Source organism: Delphinus delphis, chromosome 3 (genome assembly GCF_949987515.2).
Source record: "Delphinus delphis chromosome 3, mDelDel1.2, whole genome shotgun sequence".
Lineage (NCBI taxonomy): Eukaryota > Metazoa > Chordata > Mammalia > Artiodactyla > Delphinidae > Delphinus > Delphinus delphis.
The window spans coordinates 18939441-18956874 of NC_082685.1; the positions used below are offsets into that span (position 1 = coordinate 18939441).

At 37.3% G+C, this 17434-nt stretch overlaps 1 protein-coding gene across 3 annotated transcripts in view; it reads right to left on the minus strand.

Moving 5' to 3' along the window:
* RNF130 (ring finger protein 130) overlaps positions 1 to 17434 on the minus strand; it is a 130709-nt gene that overhangs the window by 72718 nt on the left and 40557 nt on the right. For all 3 annotated transcript variants that reach the window (XM_060008249.1, XM_060008248.1, XM_060008250.1), the window contains exon 3: positions 9904 to 10154. In XM_060008249.1, coding sequence (XP_059864232.1) covers positions 9904 to 10154 — 251 coding nt within the window. The remainder of the gene's footprint in view (positions 1 to 9903; positions 10155 to 17434) is intronic.

A 17434-nucleotide genomic window follows, 5' to 3' on the forward strand; every position in this document is an offset into this window, starting at 1 on the left:
TTTAGGTTCCATTTATTTTCAATTTTGATGATTTCTTTTGTTTTTTAAAAATAAGATCTAAAACATTTAGATGGTTCCAAAGTCAAAACTATAAAACCAGTACGGGGAAGTCTCATCAATCTCTATCTCCTCCATCCTGTTCCCTTCCCCCCAAATAATAACTCTTTATGTTAATTTTTGCTTTATCCTTACATTGTTTCCTTTTGAAAATAAATGCACATTATGTACATGTGCATATATGTGATATGTATCTCTTTCTCTATATATCAATGTTTTCATGGTCCCCTCCCCCCGTTTCTTACAATAAATTGGTATGCTAAAACTGTTCTGCACTAAGAGGTCACCCCATAGCAGCATCCAGAGAGCTTTAGAAACCAGTCTCTGTTACAGCTATACACTACTCCATTGCATTTAGAGTATTTCATGTGTAGAGTACTAGTTTATTCAAGCAAACTCCTATTGATGGACATTTGAATGTTTCAAGTCTTTTGTTATTATAAATAATATCACAATGAATTGTATAACAAATATGTCATTTTTTACTTTTGCAAGTTCATTATCAGGCTAATTTCCTACTAGTGAGGTTACTAAGACAAAGGATAAGTGCATATGCATTTTGCAAGATATTACAAATTCCCACTTCCCCACCACAGGAACTGTACCATTTTGCATTCTCATCATCAATGTATGAGTATGCTTGTTTTCCCTATAACCTCGTCAAGAAAGTATGTTGTCATACCTTAGAATATTTTTTCCCCTGCACTGATTAATAAGAAATCTTAGTTTGGTTTTAAGTCATATTTAACTTATGAGTGTGTATCTCAGTTTGGTTTTAAGTCATATTTAACTTATGAATGTGGTTGAACATCTTTTAACATTTTAAGAACTATTTGCATTTCTTTCTGGTGAACTATTTCGTTTTTTTGCCCATTTTTTTCTATCAGGTTTTCTGTCTTTTTTGGGGGGGGAGGTCTTCTTTATGTATCAGTGTCGTTAACCCTTTGTCTATAATGTAAATTGCAAATATCTTTTTTGTCACTCATTTTTTCGATTTTTTCCTTTAAAAAATAGTCAAATTTATCAATCATCTTTATTACCCTACTGGAATTTTGAGCCGTAATTCAAAGTTTTCCCAATTCTCCATCAAAAAGGAAAATTTAGCCTTCATTTTCTCCTAATATGTGTAGTTTTATTGCTTATAATCAGATCTCTGCTTCATTTGAAATTTATCCTGGTGTACAACTGAGGAATGGATCTAATTTTGTCTTCTTCCAATTGTCCCATACCATTTATTAAAAAGTTCATATTTCTCCACTGATTTGAGATGATGCTTTGTATTAAATTTCAACACTCAGTTGTGTCTATTTTTGGATTTTGCATTTTGTTCTATTGCTCTGTTTATTCATGGATTAACTCTTAACACTCTTTTAAATAAGAGGCTTTATTAGGTATTATAAAACTTGGTGTGGCTAGCCACCTGTTCACTGCTCCTCTTTTTCAGGATTTTTTTCTTCATTACTTATTCTTCTAAATAGATTTTATAATTACCTTATCTAACCCCAGAAAAATATCTGAAAATAGTTTTATTGGGCTTAAGTTAAACTTATGAGTGAATTTAGGAAGAACTGATATATTCATTGTATTGAATGATTATATTCAATAGGAAGAAGGTGTCTTTTCCATTTGTTTAAGTATATATTGTATATATACAGTATATATATTTGTTTAAGTATATACGTCTTTCAGGAGTATTTTGTACTTCTTCTCATATAGATTTTATACAGTTTTAAAGTTTTTACCTAGATTGATCCATCCATCCATCCATCCATCTATCCATCCAGGCTGAGTGTGTATGCTCATGTGTGTTACTGACTGCCTCAAGGACTGAGGCTGCCCCACCACCCTGTGTTCCCTAAAGTTCCTTAATGGGTTTCCAAGGTCTTTTTTTCAATTGTTTACAAATTAGAGTCTGTGGTGCTATAGCTATTTTACCAGTTGTTCTCAGATTTATTTGCTGAGGTTTCCCCTCTGAGTCAAGCCCTTTCCTTCTGATTTCTGGTTCTTAGGACCACCCTTTTCTTCTTTTGACTCCTTTTCTTGGAGCTACAGTGCAGGTCTTGTTGCTGCTAGTTGTCTGGCGTGACCACTCCTTTTCCAGAAGTTCTTGGAGGTACCCTGCTCCTTGGCATCACTGAAGATGCTGTCTGTGGGTTTTTCCTTTTGCTATCCTAGTTGTTCTTTGTATTTTTAAAAGGGATTTGGGAAGATTAAACAAAATACCCACTGCTTCCATCCTGCTCAGATCAGAATTCTACTGAAGAATTTTAAACAAAAGAGTTCCATGATGAGATCTGAATTCTGGAGAATTCAGATCTGACTTCCAGAGAAGAATGTATGTGACACAGAAAAGACTGGAGACAGAGAGACCAGGTAGAGTCTAGTACTTCAGAGAGATAAGTAGGGCTTGAATTAGGCAAGTAGTAGTGGGGCAAGAGGAGAGGACAAAGTAAGAAAGATTTAGGAGGTAAGACTGACAGAACCTAATGACTGACTGATGCGGGGGAATGAGAAGAGAGGGAAGTCAAGAATGGCCATCCCAGCTTTCTAGTTAGTGACTGGCTATGTGGGAGAGGAATCATGGTAGATGAAAGATTGGCAGAGAGAGGAGAGCAGGCACTGATGGGAGGAGTTCAGCTTCAGCAAGTTGATCTGAATGTATGTAGGGCACCTAATTAGAGATCTCCCATAAATATTTAGATATATCATCACTTCCACTTCTGAACTTTCAAAATGTCCTGTAGCAAAAGTAAAAAACATCTTTTCCTTGTGTTTGATAATAATGTCAAATATCTTCATTGTAATATTTTTCTTGGAACTTGCCTTCTGTGTTACTACCTTCTTTTGGACCATCCCTTGAGTTTTAAATACCTGCCTCAACATTTCCCATCACTTTGTGACAGGTATACCTCAGCTATGATTTTGTTCTCTTACTTGAATCTGTCTAAAAGCCATTTTTCCCCCACCTCTTGATTTTGATACTATTTGCGTCATGCTGACTCAAATATCTAAGATGAAGCACAAATTCCTTTTGTGAAGATCATTTTTTTTTTTAAGATCCCTTACCGTCACCTACCATGCCAGGTACTTAATAATAATGTGAAATAATTATAATATTTATAGTAACTAAGATTTATTCAGTACATACCATGTGCTAGGTACTGTGGTAAGTCCTTCACATGTACTGACTCATGACACCTTCACAATCATTTTATGAGAAAGAATTACAGTATTCCCATTTTACAGAAGAGGAAATTGAGGCACAGAGAGATTAAGTAATTTGCTCAGATTGAGAGTTGGTAAATATGTCTTATCCAGACTTCCTGAAAAGACTGGAGGGAGGAGGTGTCTTGGGAATCTGCAGTTTTTGAAAGTAAAGGAGGAGGAGGAGGAGGAGAAGAAGAAAAAGAGGAGGGGAAGGAGGGGGAAAAAGTGCCCCCACATGATTCTTTTGCATACTAAAATTTGAGACTCACTATACTAAGTATAAACTACCAACCCTAGCTTCCAAAGCATTTCCCATAACCCTCTACCCACTCATATTCTCCATACTTCTGACTTTGGTTAATAAAGTTACTCAAGTTTCCACCTCACCACACACAGAACATTACAGAATGGGACAAAACCACAGGGATGCATCATTTTATTATACAAAGGAGAAAGAACTCCAGAGAGAACTAAGGTGATCTACCTAAAGTTAGTAAAAGTGCTGGGACCAGAAACTTTGGTCTCCTGACCTTCTAGTCCAGTTCTTTTTCCATTATAAATGCCTAAAAGACTTCCCATATTATAAAATATGAAGGGATATTGACCATCAGGGGCTAGATTAATTTATTTCACTTGGTTAAAGACATCAAGAATACCAATGTGAACACTATTCTATATTTGGGTGCAGAGTATCCAAAAGTTTTAAATTGGTAGAAAACAATTTAAAACAGCTTATACTGCTTAATTTAACAGGAATGATCTGTTCAAAGCCAGATGGTTCACAATATGTTGATGGCAGGTCACTTTAATGAGACTCATCTCTGGTTTCTGTTCAGTCATCAGAACTCTCCCATAAATACAGAATTAGGTCTATATCAGCAGATAATAGGGCTTTCTTCTTTTAGACACTGGTGAAATTCAGGTGCTGTAAATATAATTTTTCCCTGACTGAGATAACTGTCTTGTAGTCAGCACCTTCTTTCATTCACTCTCTCATCACTACTACCTTTTTCTCTTTTGCCTGAAAAGAAGTATCCCCAACAGTTTTCCAAGGTAACCATTTGTCTGTGCCCCTATCCTTCCCCCAGCTCTCTACATAACCTTGCTTTATTAATATTATTTTCCTTTGCTCTTCAATATTTTCCTCTTTAAGAACTCTTTCCCCCAAGCCTCTCCTAATGGAAAAGAATCTTTTATCACTCCACTGCTAAAAAACCTTTGCTGACTCCTTACTGCTTAGAGAGTAAAGTCTAAATTTTTCAGCATGAGAGTCAAGCCCTTCATCTTCTAGTGTCAATATGCTCATCCAGTATCAGTTCAGTCTCAGGTCTCCTCCCTACTATTTCTGATGCCATTCAACTCTTCTGTCTCTCCTTTTATCTCCCCACAGCTCTGTGGAAAATGATCCCTTTGCCTGAATTTCCACCCAGTTCCTGTCTGATGAAGTCTTATTCATCCTTTAAAATTCAGCTCAAATGTCACTATCTCCTCTGGATAACACTCTAATAATATCACTCTGCTCCAAAAGAATAACTCTTACACTACACGGTATTTTGATTACACCTGTCTGCCTTCCCAATAGAATGTAATCTCATTCTTTAATTCATTTAAGCATTTATTGAGATACTGTGACATGCCAGGCCCTGTGCTAAACCCCAAGGATGTAGAACTGAATATCTTAGAAACACTCTGATCTCAAGAAAAAAAAAAAATATATATATATATTTTTGCGGTACGTGGGCCTCTCACTGTTGTGGCCTCTCCTGCCGCGGAGCACAGGCTCCAGACGCACAGGCCCAGCGGCCATGGCCCACGGGCCCAGCTGCTCCACGGCACGTGGGATCCTCCCGGACCGGGGCACGAACCCGTGTCCCCTGCATCGGCAGGTGGACTCCCAACCACTGCGCTACCACGGAAGCCCTCAAGAAAATATTTTGTGCTAGAAAAACAAAGTCTTAAGCTTTGATATAATGTTTAGAAGGCATACAGTCTCTGAATATAGAAAGTGGTATTTATTTATGTAAATTGATCATAATAGCAAGACATAAAAAGAAAGAACACTTGCAATATACTTAAAAAGTGGTAAAATAATACATTCTCAGTTCAAAGATCTAGTTTCCTTTTCTAGTTCTTCTGGAATTGTCAATCCCTAAAAAACATAATAAAATTCAATCTACCATCCAACTATGAAGAAATCTGTCCCTTTTTGACTACCTAATCTTTTCCTAGGGGAAAAACCTTGACAGTATGCACAATAACTTCCCCCCTTCCAATCTGGAAGGAAAAGACTTTTGAACCCACCATTTTTGAAGATTATACATGCAAAGTACTAGCCTTCCTCTGAAGAACATTCAGTGTTCTTCCATGCTCGCACGTGCAAGTGCATTCTTCAGTTAGCTATCTTCTGAGATAAAAATGGGCAGCAAAAGCGTATTTCATTTCAGTAACCTTGAGATATGTATAAAGTCTAAGAATACTGCATATACATTTTGGCAAGAAGCTATAACGAGTTTTAAATACCTAAAACCATATGCATTTTCAGGGGATTTCCTAAGAAGACCTCCTAAACTCAGTAGTCCTAGGTTATGGAATTTTTTTATACCTGCCTTATTCCTCAACAGTAAAATAAAAGTTTTATTGTTCTGGTTTGTCAAACTTGACCACTTTGGGATTAAGGGTACAATATTAACTATGTAATTGTGAACAAGTTTACATTTCTCAGAAAAACCTTAAGTACCCTTTCAATAAAACACACCAAACATCTATCCTCTTTTGTGGAATAACTATCACTGTCTTATTAGAAGGTGACATTTAAGTTTACTGTCAGCCATCATCTGACCTATTTGTATTCAGATGTATTCTAACAAGTTTTCAAGAAGAGCAACCACAGATACCTGGCAGTACACTAAAAAGCCAAAGCATTTGATTCTTATTTCCAGTATAAAATGGTGTCAATTGTGTACATTACACTGTGCTTAGAAAGTTATTCACAACACATGGCTCTCTTTGGTAGCATATTCTGTAGAAAGAACTGCTTCACGATGACAGTTTGTGGGAGAAAATGAGTCTCTCCTTAAACTCACTTATTTTTCTTCACTAATAGTTCTGGTTTCTCTTTTAAAATAGCCAAAGGTTTCAACCAGTTGAGTTGCTGCCACCTTCGTATTAAACTTTAATAAGCTAAGCTTTTTAAGCCACATAAAAATTTCATCAAGTGCTTCTCAACCTTAGGAAAAACGGAAGGAGGAACAAAGGTCAGAATACCACTCTGCTACAGCAGCGTCTGGAGAAGAATGCTTAGGAAGTCTGCGCGCAGTCAGCCGCAAAACCAGTTCCCGTTTGTGGCCTGCGCCAGATGGTGACTATGCTGAGTCCTTCATCACACACAGGCCCCATGGTGGGTTAATTAAAGCAGTACCGTCAAAGAGCAGGCTCCTGGGACAAACCATTTGCTTTTTTCAAAAGTCCTTGAGATGCACTACATTCAAACCAATATTTTAGGGTTTTCTTGTCAAGAACACCCTTTTAGAGCTACTCTTGATCATTTTACTTTCACTCTTTCATGATGGCAATATATTTAAAAAACACCTTTAATTTATTTTAAAAAGGAGTATAGCATGCTACTTAGTTATATGAAGTTAATAACAGAAGGAACAGATGAAAGAGTTGAAAGAGGTGACTTGTTGCTGGGAAACAAGAATTAGAAGGAGGAAAAGACTGGGCAAAGAATCAAGCTTTGTGGTTTAGACAAAGGTGCAATACTGGACAGACATAAGCAAAAAAAGGAACCTCAACCTAAACCTCACACTTTACACAAAAATTAATTCAAAATGGATCATGGACTTAAATGTAAAACTTTTTGAAAAAAATTAGAAAATCTTTGGTATCTAGGGGTAGTCAAAGAGTTTTTTTTTAGACTTGCCAGCAAAAGCACAATTTATAAAAGGAAAAACTGATAAATTAAGCTTCATCAAAATTAAAAATTTTGCTCTTCAAAAGACCCTGGGAGAAACTGGGAGAAAGTATTTGCAAACCACAGTTCTGACAAAAGGCCTGTATTTTGAATGTATGAAGAACTCTCAAAACTCAACAGTAAAAAACAAACAACCCAGTAGAAAATGGGTAAAAGACACGAATAAACATTTCACTGAAGAGGATATACAGGTGGCATTTAGCACATGAAAGATGTTCAACATCAGTAGTCATTGGAGAAATGCAAATTAAAATCACAAAAGAGATATTACTATACACCTATCAGAATGGCTAAAATGAAAAATAGTGACAACACCAAATGCTGTCAAGGATGCAGATGAACTGTATCAGGGATACATTTCTACTGGGAATGTAAAATAGTACAGTTGCTTGGGAAAAGAGTATGGCAGTTTCTTACAAAATTAAATATGTGCTTATCATAACTCAAAAAATTGCACTCTTGAACATTTATGCCAAGGAAATGAAAACTCATGTTCACACAAAAACCTGTATATGAATGTTCATAGTCACTTTATTTATAATAGCCAAAACTGGAAACAATTTTGTTAACCAAGTTATAGTACATCCAAGCCATAGAATACTACTCAGCAATAAAAAGGAATAAACTATTGACATATAACAATTTGGAAGGATCTCAAGGGAATTAGGTTAGATGAAGAAATCCAAACTCTAGAAGTTAAATACTATGTGATTCCATTTATATAGCATTCTTGAAGTGACAAAATTACAGAGTGGGGAACAGACTAGTGTAGTCAGGGGTTATGTAGGGGTGTAGGAGAGAGGTGGCTGTGGCTATAAAAGAATTTGCACAAGAGATCCCTGTGATAATGGGTCTGTATCTTGACTTGGTCACCTGAAACTGCACAGAACTATACACACACCAGCACAAGTTTAACTGGAGAAATCTGAATAAGATCAGTGGATTTTATCAATGTTGATATCCTGGTTGTGATATTTACTGTAGTTATGCAAGATTTTACCACTGGGAGAAAATGGGTGAAGGGTACTTGGGATCTCTCTGTATTATTTCTCATAAACGTATGTGAAATGACACCTATCTCAAAATAAAAAACTAACAAATGTAAAGGACTGGTATTCCTGACAAAAATGCATATAACCTGGATCTAATCATGAAGGAACATCAGACATCAGACAAGCTCAAATCCAAAACAACTGGCCTGTACTCTTCAATAATGTCAATGTCATGAAACAGATTAAAAGAGACGTGACAACTGAACACAACATACAATTTGACTGGATCAATCCAGGGTTTTCTTTGCTATAAAGGACATTATTAAGATAATTTCACAAAACTTAGAAAAGGTCTATAGATCAGATAATGATATTAATGTTAATTTCACTATTTTGATAATCATACACTGTGGTTATATAAGAGAATGTTCTTGCTTTTAGAAAGTACACAATGAAGTATTTAAGGGTAAAGGGGCATCTTATCTCAAACTTACTCTCAAATGGTTAAAAAGGAAATATGGTAAAATGTTAACAGTTGGAGAATTTGGGCAAGGAAATACTTTATATTACTCTTGCAACTTTCTGTAAGCCTGAAATTATAAATAATAAAAATTATCATGATAAAAATTTTAAAGATGTACAGGATGCTGCACAGAGCCTGGCACACAAATGTTCAATAAATTATAGTTTTCAGATATTTTATACATATTTTCAGATGCAGAAACAAGTTGAGAAGCTTAAAAAACTGTGCAAGAGGGACAAGGGCAAACTGGTGGTAAGGTTAGGATTTGAACTCCACACCAAAGTCTGTGCTCTTTTCACTAGAATGAGGAAGGATGAAAATTTCACACCCCTCCATGGGGACTTAGATGTACTCTGAGGAGAGGATGGTGTTATATAAAAATTGTCTTCAAACCACTCTCCAAGCAATTTACTTCTTAGTGTCCTAGAAAAGCATAGGACTGGTAATGGGACCTAATACCTCAAACCTGGCTCCAGGGTAGATATTCTATATATAGCACATCAAACAAACTAAGTAATAAACTCACAGAAAACCATCTGCAAGCCCTTTACTACAGGGCAGTATATTGTCTTTTCTGTTTTTGTTCATTCAGCTGAAATCCACTGCGCTGGTCAGTGGAATTTCTAGGATGACTATCTAGATATATCTCTTCTATTGGTCCTTCCCCACCTCATCACTGCCCCATGGCTAAGCTTAAATAGGACAGATAATTTATTTTTTCTGAATAGATAATACATAGTTCAAAATTCACATAGGAAAAAAATTTCACATGGAACAAAAATATATATAGTGAAAAGTCTCCCTCCCCCACCCTTCCAACTCCCCTGCCACTGACAACAGATGTTACCAGCTTAAAAATGCAACTTTGTAATATTTCTTCAAATTACCAGAATTAGCTAGATCACACTATGATATTAAGCTAACCATTTACCTGGAATATTCCAAGTGATCACTGTAAATTTAATAATTTCTCCATTTAGGTATTTCAAATATCCTTAAAATACTTGTATAGATATGTTTTCAACATATTAAAATGATTGAGGGTTACCACTTTTTTTAATGAAAAAATATTCATATTATGTATGATTACAACAGATGTCTATGAATTATGGCCAGTAAGCATCAATCAATATAGAGTACTGGTAGCTCACCTGGTTCCTGTCCCGGGCATTTGTGTACCTGATCTTCTGAATGAAGTAGAATATAAGCCATGCTGAAGAAATAATCATCAAAACAATAAAGGATATTGACACGAAGACTAGAGAGCCACGGCTGAAGTTCTTTGGCGGCATTCGAGTTCCAACTGCTATTGTCATTTGTACAGAGATGTTTTTCTCCAGGTAACTCAAAATATCCTTACCCCTCAATTCTGTAATCATGACAGCAATAATATCTCCAGTGCCTGTAATGTAAAATAAATATATATACTCAAGTGACATTTAAAATTTATAGAACATCAAATATATAAAAATGCTACTTAGCAAAACTACTGTAATTTTTGCTAATGGCAAGGGTTTTCAGATTCAACTTTTCAAATGAAATGAAGTTGCAGTTGGGTATGCTGGCACCAAGTGGGAACAGAAACTTGTTGTGTACTACTTAAGACTTAAACGCACTTAAAGCATAAAATGATTGCAGTGTTAAGAACCATATTAACTTATCTCACAACTATATTTAAAAAACAGATTATTAAATCAGCCAAATGTAACAAAAGATGGTACACAGCATTGTATTATACACCAATAGAAATGTGATAAAATCATGGCAGGTTTTCACTGTAAAACTTTTTCCATCTTAAAATGTTCTTTCGAGAGTCCCAACTCCTTATAAAAAGGTGGAAAAGCATTTATAGTATAAAAATTGGTACTTTTTACATTAATTTTTCTTACAAATGTTTATGGAGCACCTATTGTGTGTAGAACTAGCACAAGGAATAGAAAGAAGCAGAAGTACAGGATATACAGTTTTATAATTTCACTGACTTAGGACACAAATCTGATAATAGAGTTCCAACAGCAAAATGCCAAATGGTGGTATCTTTGATCAATAACAGTTGAAACTAACTTTGATCCTATGTGTAGGTCAGACTGGAGGAAGGTTCCTTTTTCATTTACCCCAGAAATCTTGTGGAAATCAAACCCTTCCTGAGAAATGCCCAAACTTTAAAACTCTGGACTAGTCTGGCATCAAAATATTTGCTGCTTCTAACAGCTGTCCAGAGGTTCCACTACAGCCACTATCTAAGTTACTTCTAAGGATGTTTGTAAGTTGCTCTCCTAGTCGTCCAGTTCTTTCAATTACATAAGCAGTAATACAGTAAAGGCAAGTGACTCTCTCTCCTATGCACAGCATGAAATTTCTATCCCTTTCCTTCTCCAGAAAGGGAATAATTTACCACTTTCTTTTAAGCAAAAAGAGAAGCCTTTCTATCACCAATCCAGCTGTCAGTGATCATCCTTTCATAAGTGAAGCTGCCTGTGGCAACATGCAACTTTTACAATAGGCCTTCTTCAAAGAGCCCCGAGACTGTGGGGGTCAAAGGAAGGAGAACAGACATTTTATTTTGGGAAAGAGAAAATTATAACCATTTACTTAAATGTGAATAAAGTTTGTGCATATAAATGTAAACCACCAAAACAAAATCAAAACCCCCCAAACTTGCCCTTTCGAAGGCTTCAATGACTACTACTACTAAATATTTAGTTTATATGTTTCATTTATCATATTTAACTAAAAGGACTATCCTTGTACAATGTGCAGTCAAAAGACCATATACAACTGAAAAGAAATTTAATAATAAAAAGTTTTAAGAAAAGTTTAACCCAATGGAACATACACCTTTGTATAACCTTATTCAAAATTGTGCCAGTCATTTCATCAGAATTTATCAGCAGTTTATCAGAATACTGATTAAAAATCCAAAAACAGAAAGAAAACTGCAAAATTAAAGCAAGCAACAAAGTTAACTCTAATTATCTTTCTGAAGTAAGAGTTCTGATAAGTCAGAAAAAAATCATAAAACGATGCTAAACCATTTAAAATTTCCATTTAGAAACCTTAAGTGCTTTTAAAATGTTGTTCAACAGGCAATGATCTGCAGTATAAGATACCAGGTATGGCTATAAAGTAACTGAGACGGATCCCACAAACAACACATGACAATCAGTCTCATTGCTTTATAATCACACCAGGTACAAATGGTTTTAGAAATCAGTTCTGAGGCTCCCTCTTGAAGACTCAAGCTGGAAAAGGAGGTGGGAAAGCTGCACAGGTAGCCAAGGGAACCAATCCATGTAATGTCATTCATTCAAACAACACTAAATGAGCACCACCTAATTTCAATTGGAAAGCTGTTTGGGAGAAGAAGCATTTAATTATTTCAACCATCCCTTCAACAGTATTTATTGAGCATATCCTATCATCAAGGCTCCTTAATGTTCACTTTGCAAAGAGAGTGGAAAATTATCTGCTGTGAAATAGTAGAAAAGATACGTATTGGTCTCTGTCCCTGGTTCCTGGGACAAAGCTCCTAAAACCCTTGCAACTTCCTAAGTGACAGCACTAGGAGTATCTTTTGTTCTAATATTAGGTCTCTGACCTTGGTTCCTGACACAGAGCTCCTAAAAGCCTTGGAATTCCCTGGGTGATGGGAGTGTCTTTTGTTCTAATGGGGTGAATCTTGGCGGGCTCCTGGATAGCTGCAGGATGCGGGCAGGTCACCAGAGAGACCAAGCCATGAGGAGAAGCTTGGACCTTTCAGCCCCACTCCTCAATCCTCTGGGGAGGGAGAGGGACTACAGATGTGAAGCCTGCATAAAAATGCCAAAGTATGGAGGTCAGAGGGCGTCCACATTGGTGAACACATGGAGGTGGTGAGAGGATGGCATGCCAGAGAGCCCCTTCTCACACACCTTGCCCTATGTACGTTTTCACCTGTATTCTTTATTATATCCTTTATAATGAATCAGTAAATATAAGTTTTCCCCTGAGTTCTGTGAGCCATTCTAACAAATTTTTGGACCGGAGGACGGGGTTGTGGGAACCTCAACTTACTGCTAGTGGGTCAGAAGTACTGGTGACAACGTGGGACTTGCAACTGGCTTCTGAAGCGGTGGTGTGGGGGGTGGGATGTCTTGTGGGACTGAGCCCTTAACTTGTGGGATCTGATGCTAACCCCAGGCAGACAGTGTCAGAATCAAATTGAATTACAGGACACCCAGCTAGTGTTGCTGAAAATTGCTTGGTATGGGGAAAACCCCACAAACATTTGGTGACCAGAAGCGTCGGAAGTGAAGTTTTCCGTGTGAGTAGTAAAAGAGACACACAAGAGTGCTTTTTCCTTTACACCTGCTCTTGATTACATGAAAACTGCATCTGCTCTCAAAGAGCAAAGGACAATTTTAAAGGGACTAGAGAGAGGAGCCAAACACAGGTAGTCTCATGATGCTGCTACAATGGAGGAGACTGGGAAGAGTGACAGGAAAGGAGACTAAAACACTGCTGGTCAAACAAAGTGAAAAATAATTACAGCAGATCATCAGAATACCAGCAAAGGCATTAGTCTCAACCATTTTAGGTCGTAAATCCCTTAGGGAATCTGATGGTAGGGCACCCCCTTCTAATTTCAGAAGAGGTTCACAGACTTCCTCATTCCCCACCCATAAAAGGTGATCTGGGCTCAAAGAACTTAATTTAAGGATTGGCTCAGACACTTCACTTTTAAAGACTGTGAAGCCTTGGCCCAGCTTCTGGGGTGGGGTGGGGTGGGGGGAGGATATTAATGCCAGAGAATATGTAAGCTCAGGATAAAATTAGGGTTAGATCAAGTAGTGACTGATAAAGAGTTAAGAACTAGTTAGACTGTAATGATGTGAACATTCAAGGAAAGATGACAAATATTTGGAACATTCATCACCACTCTCACATCTGAAGCCCTTGACAAACAATACTAATAAATCATGAATATGGCCTCAGAATCCCATGCATTTCAACATGCCCAGCAGCCAGGATTAATTTGCCAGAGATGCCGATTAAGTAAAAACCCAGTTGCGATACCTGATTTCACCTATTTTATTGAAAACTTTCTCCATTGTTATTCTTTAATGTGAATCTGTTTCCTCTGCTTGAGTATGGCTACTTTAATAAACAATTCTATTCTTCTTTTGAGAATTTTCAAGCCTACAGTATAATTTCAATACTATATGAACACTCATGCACTTTATATTAGATCTGTCAACTGGTAACACTTCACCTTTTCTGTGTGTATTTATTTTTGCTGAACCAATTGAGAATAAGTTGCAAACGTCATGACATTTCCTTCTTAAATACTTCAGTATTATCTCCTAAGAACAAGGACACAGTTCATTTATCATACTCAAGAAACTGAACTCTGATATGACGTTGTTCTGCAACATACTGTCCACATTCAAAATACTTGATTCTAATAATGACTCTGAGAACTGTTTAGGTTAGTTGAGTACCCAGTACCTAATCAGGATGTGGGTACTGTGCATAGTTGTCTCTTCTTGTTAGTCTCTTCTGATCTAAAACAGGTTCCTCGGTCCCTTTTGGTCATTCACGACATTAACTTTTTTGATGAGTCCAGGCAATATGTTTTAAAAATGTCCCTCAACCTGGATCTGTCTGATTGTTTCCTCATGATTAGATCTCCAAAGTAAACATTTTTGGTAGGAATGCTACACAGGTGACGTTATGTCCTTCTAGTATGCTACATCAGGAAGCATATGTCGGGTTTTACCTTTATTGATGAAGGTGAATTTTATCACTTGGCTAATAATAATCTTTCATTCAATGCTCTGAGCACCCACTAATGCCCACCTGGATCAGTTACTATAATAGTGTTTGCAAAATGGTGATTTTTCTAACATTATGATTTCTTCTACATTTTGTAAAGTGGTTCTGTACTCAGTATTTTTCTACTTATCTTTTTTTCCTACTAAATAAACAGAACTTCTGGGTTGGCATTTTTTCTGTAAAAAAGAGTCCCCCTCCCCGCAACACTTAGCACTTCTATTTTTTAATGGGAAAAAAGGGTAAGTGGAAAAATATGGTAATGCTGCTATAATCCTGACTACAAAATCCATTTTCAGGGGCCAAAAAATGAACCTCAGAATTAACCTCCTTTGGGCTCTGAAGTCAGGATGTCTAAGTTCAAATTCCAGCATGATACTTAACCTCTCTGAACTTCAGTTTCTTCTTTCAAAAAATGATATTACCTGCAGGCTTCATGGCCGATGCTCAAAAAATGCTACAGCTTACTGAGCTTATTCTACTTGTATTATTATTACTCATGGAAAGCAGAGGAAGGCATTCTTTGGAGGAAACCACAAAGCCCCCACCACAATATTTTGGAACTCCTATTCTAATTTCTCCCACCACCTTGGGAAACACTCAGGTATCTGCTGACCAACACAATCCTCCTGGCTTCCAAGAGGATTTGAGCTTCACCTCAGGGAGTCCCCGCAGTTGGGAAGTATCAGAAATCACCATCCTCTCCTCTCAACTGTCTTCGTCACCCCGCTCCTGAGAATGACTCTCAGGGCAAGCCCAATTCAGTCGGGCAGCTGATACTTTAACTCTAGAAAGGCAGATACAGGAAAAGAGCAAATGAACTGTTTGAGGCACTAGGCCACAAGTGGAGAAAGTGCTTTTACTATAAGCTCTTTCACTTTTGTACTATAAGCTTACCTGCAAAATCCCATTTAGCAGAGGTTTTATGCCTTAATAGATGAACTTGTTTGTTAAGTTCAAATCAGCTGCCAATGTTTTAAGGAATTTTAAAGCTCTTAAATAATTTTAGGAAATTTCCCATAAAAAATAGCTCAGGGGAATGCTGCATTCCCACATTAAGTGTCTGCAATGATACTTTTATAACTTCTGATAGTGGCATCAGTTATTCCTACAGAATTCAATGACCTCTTTATATGTAAAGTAGAACACCCTATATTGTAAGTGAAAGAGATTAAAATTTCTTTAAACGTCTAGAATGGCTGCTGCTGAAGGAAAAGGTAGGTGTAGGTCAGGGATTTTCTGTACTAACCTACCAGTCACATTGCACAGACTGGCTGAGCCCTGTGTGCTTGTGCCTCAATGAATCTGCTCACTTATGATCTGAGGGTTTCTCTTAACTCTCACTTCCACTGACTTAAGTCCTTCTCAGATGTTAATCTACAATACTTTCACTTATTCAAACGTAGTATATTCACTTGTGTCTTCACTGACCCCTTAAAGAATTCAAGGGAGAAAAAAAGATGTTACATTCTATTATGAAATGAATACAGCAGTAATTCTGATCAATGTGGATGACAGGTTGTATCAATTATATATCTCCTACTGAGATTTGTCAGTGGTTTTTCTAAAACATATCTGTCATGTCATTCCTCTGTTCAAAGACTTTCATGTGTCCCTTCCATCAACTAAATAAAATTCAAACTCCTTGACACTCAGGGCATTTTGGGAGGCAAATGGACCTAAAGGTAACTGATAGTCATGTGATGGTAGACACTTCTTAACCAAATGAAGCTGTCAAAGTGACTGAAATAGTGGCTTGTGATCTAAGTAGAATGTAAGTGTGAAGTGTGGAGGAGGATAAGTGGGAGAAAACAGAGAGAGAGCCCAAGGAACAGGAAGCTTCAACAAACCCAAATGACAGGAGAGGGAGAGAAAAAGAAGCAACAGTCGGAGAATAGGACACTGGAGTTGAGACTCCAGAATATAAAAATTCCAGGAAATAATGAGGCCTAGGTTCTTGGTGAGGTGGAATGGTCAAAGGATCTGGGGAAAGAATTTTAGGTTTGGGTGTTCACTCTCCACAAGGTCTGAAGTTGGCCAGGATGATTGCAGGACCATGTGTGGGTAAGTCTGTCAGGAGTCAAGGCCTCTGAGAAGTGACAGGCAGGGAAGTGAATGACTGTGATAAAGGAGGGACACAGGGTATGGAGCAAGAGAATGAAAGGTGAAGTTTTGTCATTGTGGAAGTGCACTGGTTTGAGAGCAGCTGTACTGATTCAAGAAAATGCCAGCACCATGGGTATACAGCTGATGCCCACAAGGTTCACAACACTGACTAACTTGAAATTGTGCTGAAGTTTGAACCTAAACCTCCTGCCCCGAGGCTGACATACAGGAGCTCCATGTGTGAGCCACTGAGCGATTCCAGAGTTGCTTGATAATTCCTGATGATCCTCAACTGTAGTTTGTCCTCAAAAAGAACAAGGGTCTACTGAATCCTTGTTCTTTTATTCCTTGAGTAGGAAGTTCTTCAACCTCACACAAGTGGAGCAAAGGCTCAATGCCCAGCACTCAAATGTCAGTTTCTTTTCTTATACTATCTCCTGCCTATATGCGTTCATCAGGTAATCTCTACATCATAAAAAAGAAAAGATCTCAGGAGCAAAGACCAGCATGGAAAAGAAAGCCACTTTCTTCCTTCAATGTAGAGAGGCAGAAAGGTAGGAAAGTAATTAGGAAGACATCACCAGACACTAAGAGAGTCATCAAATCTTTTAGATAGAAGAGCTCTTAGGGGTCATCTTCAACATAATACAGTAACACCCTATAAATCACTGACTCTTTGTAGGTAACTGGTTCTATCCATGGGTAGTTTTAAGTATTAGAAAGGTCTTTTTTATAACTAAAATCTTGATTCCTAAGTGCCCATTC